Source organism: Alligator sinensis, unplaced genomic scaffold (assembly GCF_000455745.1).
Source record: "Alligator sinensis unplaced genomic scaffold, ASM45574v1 scaffold862_1, whole genome shotgun sequence".
NCBI classification, from domain to species: Eukaryota; Metazoa; Chordata; order Crocodylia; family Alligatoridae; genus Alligator; species Alligator sinensis.
The window spans coordinates 1153400-1170115 of record NW_005842066.1 but is presented as its reverse complement, the minus strand read 5'-3'; the positions used below and the strand labels follow the sequence as shown (position 1 = coordinate 1170115).

The following is a 16716-nucleotide window of genomic DNA, read 5'->3' as shown; positions in this document are numbered from 1 at the left end:
TATATATATATATATATGGCAGTTTTCAGACCCATTCACCACTGGAGCTGAAATTTTACATGCTTAATGTTGTATTTTTTTTTAAATCTGCAGTGGAACTGACTTGTGATTTTTTAATATACCCATATTATGGGTTTTGGCTTCAGGTTGGTAGTGTTAAGTCCAAGTGGACTCTATTCTGCCCTTAATAGAGAGCATTTTCCCTTTGCACACAAATATAAGCCTCCTTGTTTAAGGGCTACAATAAAAAACTTCTGTCTGAAATTTGCCATCGTTTTCACTGGGGGGGCTGGATCCAAACACACAAAGGTATAAGTGTATAAAGGGACCTAAATATTTTTGTGGATCTGTGCCTTTGAGCTTTTCCTGTCTACATTATAGTTGTTTTATGGATTTGTAATCAGGGAGCCATGCAATATTAAAGGAAGAGGGTGTAAGTTGCACGCATGCACATGCGGGCAAAACAGGAATTTCCCCTAACCGTCTCTTAATTGTAACCCCAACTCCTCTTGCTCAGTGCAGAAATCTGCAAGTATACATGGAGAAGGCTTATCCTCTTGCAAGTTGGGGAACACAGGTGATCAAAACTAGTTTGATTTATTATAATTCAAAAATGATGATGTTGGGCTTTGTTTGGAACCATTCTCCTGATTATACTTCTTTGCACTTAAAGGCATTGACACAAAATACGAAGAACAACAGCAACTTGTTGCTGACTGTTGGAGTTCAGCAGTCAGGAGGCCCAACAATGTGTGTGTGAAAGCTGATCCTCTGTAAGATAGCTGCTTCCTACACTACATTCACTTAAATTGCAGGTTTTCATTATAAACGTTTGTTCTAAAATATTTCTTGGCAATCTATAAATTGAGTAGAGAAAGGTAGCTAGCTGTGGTTATCTGAAGTTAGCAGAAGGCAAGCCAGGGTGGCACCTTGTAGACTAATTCAGAAGGGCATCAGCTTTCATAGGCTATAGCCAACAAAAGTCTGTGCCTGTCTAAAAAATTATTCAATGAAGTGCCACCTTGTGTTGTTTTCTGCCTATAAATTGAGGAGAGTGCCTTGTCCCATGGGATTTGGGATGCCTGCACTGAGCCGTACAAGGCACCTTGCATTGTATTATGGTTTTTATTTAGCATCAGCAATGCATTCAGTACTAGTCAATATGCACATGCTATCAATCTTCCCCAAAGAGCATATACCCAGTCATTTGTAAATATTTTCCCTGGGATTATTGGAATAGATTCCCCTTATGTTGAACAATGTCTTTTATTTTCAGTTTATTAACAATTAATAATTGGAACAGTGTTTTTAAAATATCCAAAAAGTATTGGGGGGGGGTTGTTTTTGGGGGGGGTTTGGCAACCTATAAAGAGTGTGCATCTCTTTTTCTCTCTCTCACACAGCTGGACCATATAGTGGTTTAGGCGAAATCATCCATCGAGAGAGCGTTCCAATGCACACATTTGCCAAGTATCTCTTCACCTCTCTCCTACCTCATGATGCTGAATTGGCATACAAAACTGCACTGAGAGCCATGCGGTATGTATTCAGAGCTCATCTAGAAAGAGAAATGGGAATTCTGCTCAGGAAAAAATAACTATAAACTGCTTAACACTGGAAAAGAAAGGTTTGGCAATAAAGGTTGGGGTTTTCCTACGTTCTGATACCAGTGCTGTTACATTTAGGAATAGTTACTTTAATCTCTGTGCTTCAGGTTCACCATCTGTAAAAGATAAGTTAAAAAGTACAACAATTAATATCTGTTCTATAGGTATTTGGTTAAATTGTTTTTATCAAGTGCATTGGAGTTATCTAATCCTCCTTTGCAGAGCTCCATTCTTTGGATGTGTGCTGCAGTGTTACAAACATCCTCATCCAAACAGAATACAGTTAACTCAAGGACTCTCTTGCTGATCTGTACGTTCTATGGGTGGGTATTATTGGGATTACGACCCTGGCATTCCAGAGTTTCTTAATCACAAAGTGGCAGGGCTTAGGATCATCTGCTCTCTAGACTGTTTTGTAGGTTGGCTTGTTCTACCACCTTTATTTTACAAATTAATTTTATATAGTAGATTTAAGGCATAATGGTCTGTGTTGCTATGTAGTCTGAACCAGTTTTTTGCCTGCTTCTTAATTAAGAGCACTTACAGATCCACACAGAATGAAATGCAGATGAGTTGTCAGGTAGCAATAAAACACTTCATGGTCTAGCATCCCAGTTGTCTGCAACATCTGAAAGAAGGACATTTCCAAGGGAGTGTTCAGTTTCTGTATGGGCTTGGCCCCTTCAGAGAATTTCTAGCTGGCCAGGGGTGGGGGACGGGGGACTTGCATGCAGCGGCTGTCACCCACCACCCTGCGCTGGCACCGCTCTGTGCGTGACCACTGCCCTGCCCCGCCCTGTGTGGCCAGAAACCCATGTGTCTCAGGTAACCAGCATTTTTAGGTTACCGGCATCCTCCGTTCCCCACTTGTCCTGGATAACAGGGATTTTGCTGTACATCATTATGAGGGAAGCTTGGAAAACATAACTTTAGCAATGTAAAACTCTTATTTTCTGTACTGAGTGTAGTGAAGGAACTACCCCTACCTGGATTATTACTTTGTATCCATAAACTGCTAAGAAGTCCCAGTAACTGGCAACTGGACATAAGAAGAAATCTAAGGCCTCATTCCGACAAGCAGAATATATATATATATATATAGACTAGGAAAATGAGGGTGATTGCATGAAATCTGAAGCTAAATTACTCATTGTTATTCCTTATCTGCAAATTACATGGCCCATCAGTCCTCATATGGGGGCATGATTTAGGGAGGTATAGCACACTAAATTGCTTTCTAAAGAAACTAGTTCCAGGTCATACTGGAAAGGATCCTTTTATTGACACCTTTGCATTTGTTCCAGAGGTAGAACAAAGCAGGAAAGAGCGAGTAACATGTTGACCAGTCAGGCTGTAAGAATTTAGGAACATAAGACTGACAGGAATGTCCTGAGTCCTTGAATCCAGTCTACTGCTATCACAGGAGACCGCATCACATGGGCCCTCTTCAGAACTGGTCAAGCTCCAAGTTTTTGCTCCCACTGCCCATAGTGGAAGTCCATTCCAAACACTTATCCGCTGGTTAGAAATCACCACTTCTTTTCCAGCCTAAATTTATTCACGTTCCGTTTATACCTATGTATTCTTGTGCTTCCATGCTCCTTGGCTTAAATACTTTGTTTATTCCCTCTCTGCTCTAGCCAAAAGGGTGTCATTCAAATTAAGAAATAGAAAGGAAAAATTGACAGCTGGGTGAAGCTTTCATTGGCAAATAGGGCATTTTAGGTTTGCAGAGCAGATTGTCAGTAATAAACTGACAATTTAAATTGAATTTAAATTGCAATTATTCTTAGATTTGTAAGCTCTTCAGGGCAGGGAATGTTTCTTCCTATTTGTACAGTTTCTAATACTGCCTGGCACTGTTGCACATTAGAGCCACAATATTAGTTGCTTACTAGTGGAGCCTGCAAAAGGACCTCTAGATATGTAATCTGATTTTAAAGAAAAGACTGTAGGCTTGAATACCTTTCAACTTCCAGGGAGCCTTGTACTGTATAAACTATTTACACTTAAAGATGACTGAGCTGCGTGGAACAGACAAGGTAAAGGGACTTTGCCAGTGATTGGAATTCTTTGTAGCTGTCCAAAAAATAAGAAAGAAGAAACCTATTCACATAATGAATTTGGACTCCCCAAAAGTAGTGAAAGTCTTTTGCAACATGTTGTTTAACTAAGTAGTCAAATGATGAAATGCAACATTTCTGGTAGATTAGAAACTGGTGAAGAGGTAGAAAGCAGTCTGATTGAATCATCAATTTTAACATGGTATGAAGTCAACAGAGTTGTATAAGGGATGCATACTACAGGACTGCTGCATAATATTTATTAATGATATGGAGAATAGAAAAAAACACATTTAGGTTAGAGAGAAACGGGTTGCTGAGAAGCCCTGCCTAAACCAGATGACTGCTTCACTGACCAATGAAATTCAAAATTTACAAGTAACAATTTCAGTTATTGATATGCCGCACTGCATAGGTAATTCTAAACCACCTCTTTCCCAGGAAAGACAATTTAGATGCCATTGTGGACCAGTCCATGAAAACTGTCCAACCTACAAGAACAGCATTAGAAGACAAGCATGGTAGTGAGCAGTACATATTCTTATTATATGTGATGCACCCTTAACTTGCACACTGCATTTAGTTCTGCTGCCACACTTCAGCCTTTTGGACCACCATTCTGTGTGTAGGCATATATTTCCTGAGCAAACATCTTGAGTGCTTTAACCCTTAAATACCCGCGCACACAAAAGTTTAGAGGAAATGGGGGAGGAAAAAGGAAACCTGTTAAGGTATGTAAAATAGGAAAGGCTTGTTCACTGGTTAACTCAAAGCTACTTACTTTTTTTGTCTTACAATAGTAGAATAATAACCTTTTAATTTTAAAGCTGATGAAACAATATTTTTCTTAAATGATGCATGATTAACCTGTGGTCCTTACTGCCCCAAGAGAGATCCTTGAGGCTAAGCCCTTTGCCAGGCTACCAAAAAGTAGTAGAGAGATGAATAATAACCATGGTTATATATGATGGGATTAATAAAATAAGCGATTTAAACACTCATACTTTTGGGCAAAAGGCAACCAATAACTGCAGTCCTTACCCAGGAGAGAGAAGGTACTATAGTTGACACTGATCTCTCCTGGGTAAGGACTGGGTTTTTCTCCAGAAACATGAGTCATAGTTTTGTAAAACATAAAATCATGTGTTTTGTAAATGAAAACAAATTATATATGTTGGAGAGATTCAATAAAACCAAATTGATGGCTAGAGTATTGCAGGTCTCCCAACTATCTTCTAGTATAAAGACATATTCTGAGTCCAAAAGGCAGTTCCTACCTACTTGCACAACTTCAGCAGTGAAATGGTTTGTCTGTTCAATCCCATGTGTTAGTATCATATGGGTTAGATTGCAGGGGCTGTCAGCAGAGCTGTTCTCCTTAATGCTCTCTGACTGTACCTGCAAAGGCAGATGAGGGAATTAATTAACCCAAGGCCCTTCATTTTTTTTTTTTCTCTCCATTTGGTGCTCAACTTTGCGGGGGGGGAGGTATTTTATTTTAACTACTTCAATGGTGACTATTGCCTGAGAAGCAACATTTGCAGATCATGGATTGAGGGTACATGATTCAGTTATGTTAATCACCCATGTCTGCATTCTCGATCTCTTGTGAGAAGCTGCCAAGACCGGATACCCTCTTCTCATCTAATCAACCTCCAAGCCAAAGAGACAACTCAGTGGTACACAGGAAAAGCTTTCAGGCTCCCGATTCAAACTTGGAGAGAAGCTCAGTTTCTATTGACTTGAGGAGAAGGGGGAGGCATATTTGCCTGAAGGGTCAAGTCTTCTGTGGTGATGCTGAGTTGTAACTCCTGTAAACTAAGACTTCTTCAGTTACAGAAATCCTGGACATCTATTTCACAAGGTCTCAGACAAGTGCTGCAACGTAGGTGAAAATAAACATTTTTTTCAACTCCAAAATCTGTAAAGCTGCTCCACTCAGACCTTCTCACACACTGCTTGAGTTAGGAGTGCAGCGAGAGGCAGGAAGTCAGTCTTTTACTATTCACTTAAGCTACTCTTTTCAAAGGGGCCATTTAAATATGGTCAGTTCTACAAAAAAAAAACAACAAACCCTGAAGCTTATGCAGAACTTAAACACTGAATTATGTAGACAAATATACCTTGCCACCACTTTTAAAAAGAAGGGGGAGCTGTTGCTTAGGAGTATGCATCAGATTTAACTGTAAAATTCTGCAGAATCTTGTAGAATCATAAGTTAGTTTAATCAGCCTTTGACCCAAATGAAACGGGGGTAATGTTGGAGTGTTTGTGCCAACCTTATAATGCTACAGAATCATGCAGATGTTTACAGTTGCATTGTAACAGCGTCTTTTGGTGTCCTCTTGGTGTCGTGAGTGATCTACAGATAAACTGCCTAGCCTTCTTAGACAGCTGGATTACTGTAGGCATGTTTTTCCATTAAAGGTAAAGCACCTAAAGTTCTACTACTGCATGTGCCCAAAGATGTTGCCATTTGCTTCCTAAGACCATTTGGGGATCATGGACTAGGCATCCTTGCACCCATGTCCCCTGAGGGGCCCAGTCTCATAGACATGCTCAAGGCATATTTCTTACAAATGAACAGCTAGGAGTTAATCACAAAACTTAGCATTCACAGCCACTTTCATTCAAGAACAGGGTACATGCTGGAGGTGGCGGTGGTGGTGTCCCCACCTTTCTCCATTGGCAGTTCTGTAAAAGAAGAGCAAGACAATCATCCGGGCCCGAAGGAATGACAGACACATAAGAGCAGGATGGGGATTCACAGTGTGTATCTCAGCTCGTATATGTACCTAACTACAGCTCTGAGAGGCACTTGCATCTGGGAGAGCAGTGGAAATTCAGTCTCATCCTGAATTTGAGGGTGGGGGAGACAAGGGGGTGATTGCAATCTTAATTGCTGACTGACCTTCATCTGGCCCTGCCCCTCAGCACTGATCGGTGGAGAGACCCAAGGAGGGGTAGCCACCATCTTGTCTGCTGCCCCTTTTGCGTTGCCTTGCCAGCCAGCCTCTTGCCTTCCCCCTCCTTGGTGGGCTGTGAGGTCTGCCTGGGAGGGGAAGACTTAATAAAAACTTATTTTGATTACGTTTTGTTTTTTTTTTTTTCCCGCCCCGCGGATTTTGCAGGCAATCCCAGACTTCCTGGTTTCCGCAAAACCGCAATCCCTGTATACAAGTCCCTCTATGTCTGGGTTTTGGCTGCCTTTTCTGATGGTGTTACAACTAATTAGGCCCTCTGTTTGGAAAAAAACAAGAGGTAATTCCAGATGGAAGAAGTTGTTTGTTTGTAGCAGCAGTTCTCTCATCTCTGTGTATTCACAACCATCTATGCTCCTTCACTTTTTGGAGTCTTCATTCTATGGAATAGTCAGAAAAGTATGGCAGACCCCTGGAGCCATGGTATCTTCTGTTCAAGGGACCATCTGTGCTACCACAAGTAGTCGGTGCTGCCTAGATGCTTCTCAGTCTCCAGCAGTATGCAGCTTCTGCAGAGGCAGTCTACTTGGTTAATCACCTGCAATCCGAGTTATCCTTTTTGTACTTGTGGTAATATCATACTTGTTGAAAAACAATGCAATAAGATCTTACGTAGGGCTGCGTTAAATCCCTAGCACCCATTACTGGCAGAACTTGGCTGCATATGAGGAGTGTTTATGATCTGGATTTTTGGAAGCAGGCAATGTCTAATCAAAAGGTAGCTTCAGCTGAAACCTTGCTCAATAATTCATTGCATTTTGAAAATGACATTTCAGAAAGTGAGAATAATAAATATGCTTGACTGGATCTAATTGAGGCCTTCATATCTGCTGCAGTTTGCATCCACTCTGTTTTATAATCTGTTAAAACTAATATGGGAAAACAGGCAGTTCACAAAAGAACCTTTTACAATGGACTGGCAGAAGGTCATGGAAGCTAGGTGGTAGTAGTGAAATATAAAGAGAAATGTAAATGTAAGATTCCCCAGATCTGTCTTACTCATGCTTTTTTTCTGGTTTCTGGCATTCATAACCTATTAACTGGTCCCTCTGTGCACTCATTCTACATGTAACAGAGCCGGGGTGGGGGTGGTTTGTGTACCTGAAACATTTAAAACTTTCTATGCCTACTCAAGGCTGTTTAGTATGTGTGCATATACATGCACCCCCTTCACACTCCCCCTCCCCACCCCCCCAACACACACACATGCACGTGCACACAGGCACACACTTTGTATAAATGCTTTTGTGTAGGTTCAAGTTGATCTTTTTTCTCTTTGAAGTTATTCTAGTATTCATTTCAGGAATCTGAAATGAATGGAATGACTTTTGTAAAATTGCATCAGTTTTACAAATAGATTCTGGATTTTTCAGTGAGGAAGCAAAATACTCTGCTACAGTTACCTAGAGGATCTAGAGAATTCTGGCTACTCAAACGCTGCAAATTACATTGACTAAATTTGTCAGTGAGAAATTGTCTCAGCACATTTGATTTTTCCAAGATCCTTTCCTGATCAAAGAGATTGCTTCCTTCCTCCCCCGACATCACCCCATCAAAAAAAAAAAATTCAGCTGACTCTTAAAAACGACTGCATCCTTGACCCTAAAATAGTCCGAGAGTAAGAAGACTAGATTTGAGAAACCATAAAGTAAATTTCTTTTTAAGGTTATTGGGCTGAGTGAGTGAGTGCCATGCATGCCTGATTGCTTATGGGATGGGAAGATAGAAAAGGATGATTTGTACCTAATCAACCTATTATACCTACACAGTAGTCCCTGCTGGGACTGTACCTCATGTAAATCTAGTCACACTAGCTTTAAACTAGAGTATCTCCACCATTGCACACTATTCTAGTGGAGAAGCAACGATCTTGGAACCCCTCGAATGGATGACGAGGTGAGGAAAGCCATCAAGCAGATGAAGAATGATAAGGCATCTGGAGCTGATAGAATTCCCATTGAAATCTTCAAGCAGGGGGAGAGGCTCTCACATCAGAGCTCCATGTCCTCATCTTAAGGATCTGGAATGATGAAGAAATCATGAGACCTCATGATCGTGACAGTCTTCAAGAAAGGAGACTAGTCTGACTGGAAATTATAGAGGGAATACCTTGCTGCCCACCACAGGAAAGATCATTGCAAGAACCCTCCTGAACTGTCTCCTGCCGCTTGCTGAAGAACTCTTCACAGAATCTGTGTGGGTTTAGGGCATCAAGAGGCACAACTGACCTGATCTTCACTGTTCTCCAGCTACAAGAAAAATGCCAGGAACAACATAAACTTTCTACATGGCCCTCTTTGTCACAAAAGCCTTTAACTCTATCAACCAGGAAGCACTCTGGAGGATCCTTTTGAAATACAGATGCCCACCAGAATTTGTCACCATTCCTTGCCTGCTTCATGACAGTATGCAAATAGTGGTTTTCAGTAACAGATCTATCACAGATCCCTTTGAGTAGTTAAGCAAGGCTGTGTCATCACTCTAGTACTCTTCTTGATATTCCTTACCACGATGCTACATCTGACCAACAAGCTTCCAGTCAGAGTGGATCTAAACTACGGAATGGACGGTAAGCTGTTTAATCTCGGCTGACTCCAAGCCAGAACCAAGACCGCTCTGATCTTGGTCATCAAGCTTCAGTACGCTGATGATGTTGTAGACTGTGCTCACTTGGAAGCAGACCTTCAGGCAATTGTTGACATCTTTACCAAAGCATATGAGATAATGGGATTGATGGTTAACATTCAGAAGACTAAGGCCCTTCATCAACGAGCTCTTAATGAGTAGTGCCCAGCTCTGGTAACTAGATTCATGGTGACACTGGAGAATGTTGAGCGTTTCTCGTTTCTCAGAAGCTCTCTCGTGGAAGTCGGACATCAACAAAGAAATCCAGCATTGCCTCAGATGTACAAGTGCAGCCTTCAGATGCCTGAGGAAATGGGTATTCGAAGATTGTGACATTTCCAAAGCCAAGCTCGTAGTTTATCAAGCAGTTGTGGTCCTCACTTTGCTTTATGTAGTTGAGATGTGAACAACATAGAGAAGACACCTCAAGAGAAGTCACTGGAGACGTATCATTAATGCTATTTACAGAAGATCCTTCAAATCCAATGGGTAAACAGATGCATCAGTGTTAGCGTCCTCTTATAAGCAAACACTATGATCACTGAGGTGATGATCACTGAGGTGATGATCATCCAACATGAACTGTACTTGGGCCAGCCATGTGACCTGGATGTCCAACTTGACTCCCAAAGCAACTTTTATTCTCCCAGCTCAGTCAAGGTATACTCTTAAAAGAAAGGCAGAGAAAGCTCTTCAAGGATGTCTTCAAGGTCAACTTAAAAAAAAATGCAATATTGATACCAAGTCATGGGAGACTATTGCCCAGGACTGCCCCAAATGGAGGAAGAGACTGCTTCAAGGCTCTCAGTACTTTGAAACCTTATGACAACAATAGGAGGTGGAAAAACTGGAGTGACAGAAATTGCATGTCATGCACTGAGCCACGAAATCAGAGCCACCTATCCTGCATGGAAATATGTGCCCGAGTTGCAACAGCGTTGATTCTAGATGGGCCATGTCAGCTGTCTTTGGACCCATAGATAAGATGGTCGTGGAAGACAGTCATCCTTGACTGCAAGGAATTGCTGATGATTTAGGGATAAAACATTGCTGGTTGTCACTGTCATTGAGACTATCTTCACTTCCATTGCAAGGCCCTGATTCAAGTACTGAGGTGGGAAGGAAAAGTTTTCAGCTCTGTGGATCACTGAGAGCATAGCTATGTTCCTCAGCAGTGGACAGCTTCATTCTACAAAAGGCTGGTTGGCTGGGTACTAGTAGTACTGTTGATGCAACAGCATAGTGTGCAGTACAGACCATCTTGAAGGAAGGCAAAGGCTTGGGCAGTTTGTCTTCCCTAAGCTCCCTGGTACCACAGTTAGTCTGCTAGTACTTGAACTATCTTGTATAGCTAACTCAGGTACATGACCCTCAGAGACTGTATTTGTATCAGTTGATGTTGTCTTGTGCTCTGCGTGTCTTGGTGTTTGGAGCCATGCAACATGCGTGAAGAACACTTCCACAATAGGGTAAGAAAATTCCAAATCATAAGAGATACCACTCTTGTAGTACTTTGGAGAAGTTCAGGTAAATGGCCAAGTAGGAGACAATGTCTGTCGGCTTTGTGGAGCCATGTCTGGAGATCAGTTGCTATTCAAATACAATTCAAGTCAAGAAGAGAGGGGCTTTAAAAGAAGGAAAAGAGGGAGAGCTAGAGGAGACAGACATAAGGGAAAATGTCCAAGCATCAAGACAGGTGAAACTGGGACAAAATGTCATGCTTTACCAGTAACTGATCAGAGCATCGCAACTATTCTGTAAGCCAAGATTGTTTCATTAACACTAGTCCAGAGACTGGGAGGCTTTGCTTCTTGACATGTCTTTTGTGGTTTTCATTTGACGTCTCATTAAGTTTTCACATCCTGAAGCTACCCTTAATTATCATCCTCTAGAATGAGAATAGCTCTTTTCCTTCCAACTGACAATGGCCTATTTATGTCTAATGGTGTTTATCTAGTTATATTGGCTTTGAGTGGGAGACGGGATATCATCACCTTGCCCACTAAGGTGGTAGTAGTTCTGCCAAGCATATCAATACAGGAAAGATGTTGATGTATTCTCTGCATTTAAATTCTCCCTAAGTAGTAAGATTGTTTTAGGTTTGGGTAAATCCATAAAAATACAAACCTTTGGTTCATACACTGGTGCCAGCAAGGAAATCTGATTAGACTCTTCTACTTGTTATTGTTAATGTTAGAGGCTTTGATCGGGACAGGGTAGTGTATGAACATACTGCAGTTTCTAGTACTCTGCCAAGAAGTTAAAAGAAGAAAAATACTTGACTTTTATAGTTCAGGAATAAAATATCAGATTGTCTTTTGAATATTGATAGTCTTGAATACTAAGAATTTCTGCTATCCATTGCACACTGTTCTAGTGGAGAAGTGCATGTACAAGTCAGATATATTTTGGAGAAAAATTGCTGGCTGTTACTGTCATTGAGAAGTTCTCCACTTCCCCCCCTTCAGTATTTGAATCAGAGCCTTGAAATGAAATTCATTTCAGCCCTTTGGGTCACTGAGCACATAACAATGACCCTCAGCAGCAGCCAGCTTCGTTTTCCTGCAAGGTCTACTTTTTCTCTTGCTTGGGGTGATGTGTTTAGATTTGGATGCTTTGCAATCATTTTTGGCTTTTGTCAAATCAGTTCTGAAGTTCTATCAGGAATTTACGATATCTTTTGCAGTTGAAGTGAGCATGATTCATAACATGAACGACGTGTGCCCCCAGAGCCTGGGGGCTTATGTGACCGCCCATAGGTGGTGGTGGTGGCGGCGGCGGCAGGGGCATGGCAGCAGCGAGCAGGGAGCTCCTGCAGGTGGCTGCGGCGGTGCTGGGAGGAGGCAGTGAGCCATGACTGCCCACAGGCGCTGCTGGCAGCAGCAACAGCACTTCTTTCAGGAGGTTCACTGCCAGTCTCAGGGGTGGCATGTGTTTCTGCATGCATCCCCTACATGTTGCCAGTGATTCATAAGAAAGCCAAAGCATTTGCATGACTTTGTTTTTACTTATAAGTAACCAATTATACTGTTTGTCTATAAATAAATGTGCGTTTGTTTTCAGGTTGCTAGTATTGGAATCTACAGCTCCGTCAGGAGATATGTCCCGCCCACACCACATTGCATCAGTTGTTCCAAATCGTTATCCCCGTTGGTTCACCCTCAGTCACATTGAGTCCCAACAGTGTGAGTTAGCATCAACTATGCTAACAGCAGCCAAAGGTAAAGTGTTGTCAGTGAAGCTGATATATCAGTTTATGTGCATTTTTAATATTGTGTCTTGTGCAGAGTCAACTTGGATCAGAATTTAGGAATCTGAATTGTAGAATGACAGCAACCTGGGGAATCAGTAATCTTTAACTGATTTTAAGCCTATTGCTTGTGTGTTTAGCAGAGTCGCTAGATCAGGTGGACAAAAACCAGACAGCTTTTTCTTGCCTGAGAGAGGCTATTTGTTTTTCTGAGTCACAATGTGATGGTAAGACTCAGGAATGGATGAACCGTTTCCAGAATTCTGACATCATTAAGATGTTTTTAGCTTTTACTGAGTTTCACACCAATAGGCACCAGAGGGCTATGTGCTATCTCCCGATTTTGTTTCTACGTGATGGTGATAAGGCCTTTTTATAAGCTGAAACTCTTACTTTGCTGTAGTTAGTGTCTGCACCATTAGCGAATGTTTTAGGTGAACTAATTTTTTGGGGGGATCATGGTTCTCTTTTCTTCTTACATTACAGGTGATGTTCGGAGGTTGGAAACAGTGTTAGAATCCATCCAGAAAAACATTCACTCCTCATCGCACATCTTCAAGCTTGCCCAAGATGCATTTAAAATTGCAACGCTCATGGACAGTTTGCCAGACATCACTCTTCTGAAAGTTTCTCTGGAGTTGGGCCTTCAGGTATTTCCCTAATTCACTCTTGCTACAATAAGAGACAGGTGAGCCTTTAGCCAAGTGCAGCCCTGCACTGATGGGCAAAGCTCTCATGGAAGTTACAGAGAATTGTACGTACTTATGCAAGGTCTCCCTAAGGCTCTTATTTACTGAGATGTGTACTGTATAGTCTAATATTATAAAAGCCTAAGTCTTTCTGTCCATAACACTTTATTCACGCTCTGATTGGCTGGCAAACAGCTAATCAAAGCATGAGGAAGCGTTCTGACAGAAGGCAGCCTGCTGCCATGAGGGTGGGGACACAGGAGATGGAGCGGGGTGGGGGCCTGGACCCCAAGCAGCAGGAGGGAAGGGGGAGTGTGCCCAGATTGGGGGGGGGGGCAGCACTCTGTCCCTGTCCGCTTCCTCCCCTGTCTTTCTTAACGGGCAGTTGGCTAGTTAGTACATATCAGCAGACTGTAGTTTCTGTTTCAACTCTTTTACACTATTCAGCTGATGTAAAGAGCCTGGAAAAAGCACTCCCTCAGTTCAGAAGTTCCCAGTTGCTGTATAGGAATGTGTTCAGGCTGAGATTGCTGGCCAGAGAGCAGTGCTTTGGGTATTCTATACTGCAGAGAAGGTGCTAGGCAGGTTTAGGCATACATATAAATTAAAACAGGCAGACCCTGTGTCTGCAGACCAGTGCAAAAGTGATGTAAAACACAGAAGTCATTTTATACATCTAATTCAAGTGAATGGTTCTTTTTGCATTATGCTGTAGTGTACAAAAAATGACCTCCAAGGCAGTTATTCCAATCTGCAAGGGGTTGTTTCTTCAAGACATTCTGCTTGAAAGTTAAGTGTATATTTCTCATTCCTTGTAGGAAAATATTCTTCTAGTGGCACTTGTGCATTCCCATTTTTTAGATGCACTGATGGTGCAGTATGGGCCAGTGAAACCCTTTGGAGCAGTTGGGGACCAGCATTTTTGGAAGGCATGCATCAAGCTAAACTCTGCTCCCTTCCCTAATGCCACTCCCATCATCTGCCTGATCTACTGCTCTGCTTTCTGCTCCTTGTTCAATATCTTGCTCTGCTTTCTGCTCCTTTCCCCTATTTGCTTTTATGATCCCTTACTCCTTCTCCGGTATTTCACGTGCCCCACAGGCTGTATCCAGATGAGCATGGATGCCCTGGGACAAATAGCAGCGGCACATTTTGTGCCACTGCTACTTGTCCTCTGGGAATGCCCATGGTGTGCATGCTCTGGCATGTGTCAGGTTACCCTGTGTAAGGTAGGGGAGGCTGGGGCCAGCAACTGTGCTGGCCCCAGCAGCCTTACCTTTGGGTCCTGGGGGCCTTTGGGAGCTGCAGCCACAGCACTTCTGCAGCTGGGAGCCTGGCCAAAAGCTGGAGCATGGCTCCGGCCATCCAGCTTCTAGTTTTTGGCAGCGTGCGCTGCCCCACTTTTTTTCAACATGGGTTTTTTTTTTACTCCAGGCTCTCCCAGGGTCAAAACCTCCCCCATGGTGCAAGGTAGTAATGCAGGGAACCCCTGCATGTGCAGTGTATACCACCCGTCCACACTTGTCTAGATGTGGCCACAGGCTTCCTGTGCCACTTACGACACATATGCCGCTGAATCGCCACCCGTGCCTTGGAGCATGCTTCACTTTTTGCACACTATTTTGGTTCCTTCTGACCAAAGTAGCAGACAGACCTGTGTTCATCAGTACAGATACTTCCTGGTTTTTCCACCCTCTGTTTAATTGTAGTCCATTCTTTATTTTCTGGGACATTTTTCTCAGTACCTTAGTACTCTGCAGAGGTCCTTGGTTCCAGTATGTTGGAAGGGAAACCCAACCCAACCCCCCCCAACCAACCAACCAACCAGACTTAGATGGTAGGCTTCTTCCTTTGCCATTTGTCTTGTTTACAGACATATGTCTGGCCTGACCGCCAGGATGCAAGGCATCTTTCTTCATGGTCCTTTGTGCAGTAGGCTCAGAACCAGAAGGGAGCATCAGAATCTTCTCCAAATTATGCTGTGACAAGAAGTATTGGGAATCCATAAGTACTAGGAAATGAGCCTTGGCTCCATCACCTAAAGAGGTTTAAAAGCTCAGCAACTTCCCAATGTAGTCAACAGCATCAATGACTGAGGTACTTGCATGGGTGGATTCTTCAAATCTTTCCTTAGGAAGACTGAGAAGCCTCTAATGACTTTGCAGTAGACCTGCTGAATCTTACTATAGTTAGAATGGTCTGTTCTGGAGCTAAGAGTCCTTCACCATCAAATGGGAAGTCCTTTGGTTTCTAGAGAAAGTCCAGATGAATGTAACAATATACAGCATCTCTTTTTATACTCCACTTTCTGTACATCCTTTCCCACGTGCTTTGATTAGTCTGTAAAGTGCAAATCTACCCTGCTTTCTACCTTAAAGTAATCATCATGGTTTCTCCACAGACGAGAAGCAGAGCAAACTGGTAAAGCATACTCAGTAACTGGCTAATCTTCTGTAGTAAGGGCTTCCTCATTCCAGGAAGATCTGTCATCTTTTCTAGACTTTTAGAAGCTCAAACCTTTCATCAGAGTCTAAAATTCTGTAAACTCATCCTAGCTTTTATCCTTCTCCCTTGCTCTATCAAGATTGCTGTGGGGGTCCTGATTTACAGGTTTGTGGGAAGAGATAATTTTATGAATGCAATCCTTTTCATTTGACATGAAGGACTGCAAACACTTCGGAGGGTAAGGGTAGAATGCTTAAGGATCTTGATAGATTGGTGAGCTGGGCTAGAGACAACAAAATGAAGCTCAGTGCAGACAAATAAAGGTGCTGTACCCTACAAAAGAATAACCAAATATCCCCAGATACAAAATAAGAGAGAACTGGTGGGGCATTATCGCTGCTAAGAAGGATCTTGCTGGATCATAGATTTGACATGAGTCGGCAATTGATACAGGTGCAGAAACGGAAATATAATGTTGAGCTGTATTGAGTGTAGGTATAAGACACAGGAGGTCATAGTACCATACTGCTTGATGCTAATTAGGCCTCTTCTGGGTATTGTGTGCAGTTCTGGCCTCTGCATTTAAAAAAGATTATGGAGAAGCTGGAGAAGGTCCAGGGATGAGCAGCAAAAATGATACAGGGATTTGAAGGCAAACTGTATGTGGAAAGGTTGAGAGGGCTAGGCATGTTTAGCTCAGAGAAAGGGAAATTAACAGGGGTCTGATAAAAGTTTTCAAATGTTTGAATGCCTTCCATAAAGGGAGTGAGAACAACTCTTCTCCCTTGCCTTATAGGTCAGGACCTAAAGCAGTGGCTTTCAACTGCAGCAAAGTAGATCTCAGGAAAAACTTCCCTACTGTCTGGGTAGTAAGTCAGTGAAACAGACTGCCCAAGGCCATTGTAGAATCTCCTTCATTGGAGGTTTTCAAGAGGAGGCTTGGAAGGGATGGGTTAGGAATAGCATTTGTGCAGGGGGTTGAACCAGATAACCCTTGAGGTCCCTTCTGTCTGGATGATTCTGTGCTTTCATGCCTGTGTGTGTTGTTTTTTTTTT

At 42.4% G+C, this 16716-nt stretch overlaps 1 protein-coding gene across 1 annotated transcript in view; it reads left to right on the top strand.

Moving 5' to 3' along the window:
* ZSWIM6 (zinc finger SWIM-type containing 6) overlaps positions 1 to 16716 on the top strand; it is a 149200-nt gene that overhangs the window by 125119 nt on the left and 7365 nt on the right. Inside the window, 3 exon segments of the mRNA XM_025204027.1 lie at positions 1404 to 1539; positions 12340 to 12497; positions 13013 to 13176. Coding sequence (XP_025059812.1) covers positions 1404 to 1539; positions 12340 to 12497; positions 13013 to 13176 — 458 coding nt within the window.